The sequence below is a fragment of the Mauremys mutica genome, chromosome 3 (genome assembly GCF_020497125.1).
Source record: "Mauremys mutica isolate MM-2020 ecotype Southern chromosome 3, ASM2049712v1, whole genome shotgun sequence".
In the NCBI taxonomy this organism is placed as follows: domain Eukaryota; kingdom Metazoa; phylum Chordata; order Testudines; family Geoemydidae; genus Mauremys; species Mauremys mutica.
Window position 1 is genome coordinate 206,460,189 of NC_059074.1, and position 3,526 is coordinate 206,463,714.

General features: G+C 64.7%; 1 protein-coding gene across 1 annotated transcript; it reads right to left on the reverse strand.

Moving 5' to 3' along the window:
• Window positions 1–527: 527 nt before the first annotated feature.
• NKX2-4 (NK2 homeobox 4) lies at window positions 528–2,422 on the reverse strand. Its single transcript, XM_045011617.1, has 3 exons — window positions 2,038–2,422; window positions 747–1,207; window positions 528–668 (listed from the first exon to the last, which is right to left on the reverse strand). The coding sequence occupies exons 1-3, from the start codon at window positions 2,420–2,422 to the stop codon at window positions 528–530; spliced, it is 987 nt and encodes a 328-aa protein (XP_044867552.1).
• Window positions 2,423–3,526: the final 1,104 nt, after the last annotated feature.

The following is a 3,526-nucleotide window of genomic DNA, read 5'->3' on the forward strand; positions in this document are numbered from 1 at the left end:
AAAAAATCGGAGACTTGACGGTGGTAAACACTAACTCTTGTCAATCTGCTGCGTCAGCTTTTAATTCGGTTCCTGGTACATTACACCAGAGCCGAAGTCAGGCGCGCAGGAGGGAAGCCCGCACCTGTTCTGGGCAGTGGCCTCAGATCTCCTAAAGCAACGAGGGGTTTTTCTGTGGGTTTGTTTTAGTTCTTTCTCCCCTTCCCTTCGGATCCGCCTTTCAGCCCCACCGAAGGAGTCCACGCCGGCTCGCACACGGTCTGCCGCAGCGCTGGCAACTCGGCGTCAGAGACCGGGTTGCAATTCAAGTCTTTAGAAAAAGGGATCGTCATCATACTTAATAATGAATCATATAAAATAAACTCAACCACGACAACGAGAGCGGAGGAAGGCGCTGGGATCTCCCCCTCCAGGGGCGGCCTCGCAGGGAAGAAAGCCGCCGGCGCCAGCACGCTTGGGGTGGGTGGCGGCGGGGGGTGCTCCTAGCCCGCTCCCCAGGCAGTCCCAGGCCGCCCCCCCCCGCCGCGTTACCACGTCCTGCTGTACAGCAGGTTGGGGTTGACCAGGCTGCTGCTGTAATCGACGTTGGCCGTGTCCATCTGGGCCATGCCGCCGACCTGGCTGTGGAGGGAGGGGGGGCTGGGCGACATCTCCTCCAGCTCCGGGGCCTGGCTCAGCGAGCTGACCGGCTGGCTCTGGTGCTGGTGCGCGGCGCTGCTGGACGCCGGCAGCCCCCCGCTGGAGGCGCCCTGGGGCGCCGGCTGGTTGGGCGCAGCCGGGGTGCTGCTGAGGTTGCCCGGGCAGGGTTTCCCGTCCTTCACCAGCACCGGCACGGCCACCCGCCGCGGGGAGGGCTGCTGCTGCTGCTGCTGCTGGCACAGGCTGGGCTCCTGCTGGAGCTGCTGCGTGGCCTTGTCCTTCGCCTGCCGCTTCATCTTGTAGCGGTGGTTCTGGAACCAGATCTTCACCTGCGTCGGGGTGAGGTGGATCATGCTGGCCAGGTGCTCCCGCTCCGGCGCCGACAGGTACTTCTGCTGCTTGAAGCGCCGCTCCAGCTCGTAGACCTGCGCCTGGGAGAAGAGCACCCGCCGCTTCCGCCGGGGCGCCGCGTGGAGAGGGGCCATGGTCTTGGCCGCCTCGGCGATGCCGCTCAGGGTGCCCATGCCAGCCATGTTCATCCCGGCCGAGGGGCCCATGAACCTGGAGACTGAGCAGAAGGGAGGCTGAGAGCTAGGCCGGCCCGACGGGAGCAGCAAGCCCCGGCGCTGCCTCTGGCTCCGGCTCTGCTGGGGCGGGCAAGTCAGCGAAATGCAGCGCACGGGCCTGGGGCAGGGCTCGGGGGTGGCGGGAGGACCTGTCCCCAGCCACCGGGTCTGAAACCTCGGCTGGCTCGCAAGGGCGTGGGGTGCCGAAGGGCAAGGGAAACAGCTGTATCTAATCCGCATGCAGCGCGTCTGTCTGTCCCACAGACCCCTGTCCCACAGACCCCTGTCTGTCTAGCCCCTTCCACCTCTAGTGATCTAAACATCTAGCCTCATCCACCCCATCTATCCGTCCCTATATCCATCCACCCCTCCATCCATCCATCCATCCATCCCCACACACACTCCATCCACCCATCTATCCGTCCCTATATCTATCCACCCATCCATCCATCCCCACACACACTCCATCCACCCATCTATCCGTCCCTATATCTATCCACCCATCCATTCATCCCCACACACACTCCATCCACCCATCTATCCGTCCCTATATCTATCCATCCATCCATCCATCCCCACACACACTCCATCTATCTATCTATCTATCTATCTATCTATCTATCTATCTATCTATCTATCCATCCATCCCCCGTTTCTCTAGTCAATACCAACCGCGCCTGATTTGGGGTAAGGACCTGTGGCTTCCCCAAGCCAAGAAAGTCTCAGCCTGGGGGCTGTGGGGTACCCAGAGCCTCCAACCTTCTGCCCTCCCCCCCTCCCGGCAAAGCCCCCCCAGCCCGGCGTCCCCGGCTCCCCCCTGCGCCCCACTTACTTGTGGAGTACCTGGGGTCCGGGTTGGCCCCGTACCAGCCGCTGGCGGCGGCGGCCGCGCTGTTCCGCATGCTGTCGGGGTAGGCGGGCAGCTCGCCCATGTTGCCGAGCCCCCCGTTGCAGTAGCCCCCCACGGCGCTGTGGGGGAACTGGGAGACGCCGTGCGGCATGTGGTAGGCGCCGGCCGCCGCCCCGTTGTGGCCGCCGATGGCGTGTTGCTGCATGGCCGGGGCAGCCTGCGCGCCCTGCGCCTGGCGATAAGCCCCCAGCGGGGAGCCCAGGTGCCCGGCGCCCTCCAGCGCCCCGAACTTCTTGTAGCTCTCCTCCATGGGGCTCAGGATGTCGGTGACGGAGAAGGGCGTCGTGTGCTTGGGGCTCAGCGACATGGCTCGGCCGCCGGGCAGCGGGGGAGCTCGGGGGGGCTCAGCCCGGGGCGGCTGCCGGCTCCCCTCCGGCCGGCTGGCTGCGCCAAGAGAGGGGGGCTCCGGAGCGCGCCGAGCGCTCGCCGCGCAGGAGGAAGGAGGAGGGAGGCGAGCCCTGAGCTCTCTTATCTCGGGTTTATTTTAGTCCGGCGCCAGGTTTACGACAGACACTGGGGGGCGGAGCGACAGCCCCAAGGAGCCAACAACCGGCCGTGCCCAGGGGCGGAAATCCAGTTCACTCCCCACTGCGCCCCGCGCCTTGCGCCCCGCTCCGGCCCCTGCGCGCCCGGCCAGGTCCCCGCGCAGCGCTGGGCTCCGGCGGGGCGGGCCGAGGGCGAGTGGGAACCCCCAGCCCGCTGCCTCCCCCGCCCCGGGAAAGAGCCCGTGGGCTGGTCCCACCCACCCCCCCAGTCTCCCTCGCACAAGCACCAAAGGGAGCTTAGGAGACGAGGTTACGAGGACTCACCTCTGCCATTGTAGAGGCGCCTAATTTATGCGTCCTTGGGGCTCTTAAGCAGCGTTTGGTGGCAGCGGCGGGGCACTTCCAAATTAGCTCAAAGTATCCAAACCCAGAGGCGAGCGAGACTAACCCCCACCCCGAGACCCTCTCCTGTAAGTATCTGCTTGTACTGGGGCGGGGGGGGGGGCGCATCTCTGCCTGGGGGCCCCGGCTGCCTACTTTCCCGGTCTGCGGGGGCCAGGGCGCGCTGTGGCGAAGGCTCCGTTTCACTTCTACGCCGCCAGGCGTTATAGCGGCGATCCGGCCTCCCGCGAGGCGTGTAAACCCCACCCTCTCCTCTCTCCCCCGGCTTCCCCGACCAGCGGCTCTCACCCACGGGACTAAAGCGTTTTGGTTTCGTTGAAGCCGTAAGAAAAGAAACACCCCGAAAGTCACTGAGAAGCCTCCGGGCGATGGATAACGAGCGTCCGGTTCGGGAACTCAAGGCAAAGCTGCAGAGTTGGGATTTAAGAGCACGAACACGGTGAGCCCCAAACAACTCCCAGAAAAGCCGCGGCGATTAGATTTGAATCCAGTGTTGTTTTTCTAGGGGATGAGTAAAAAACCCC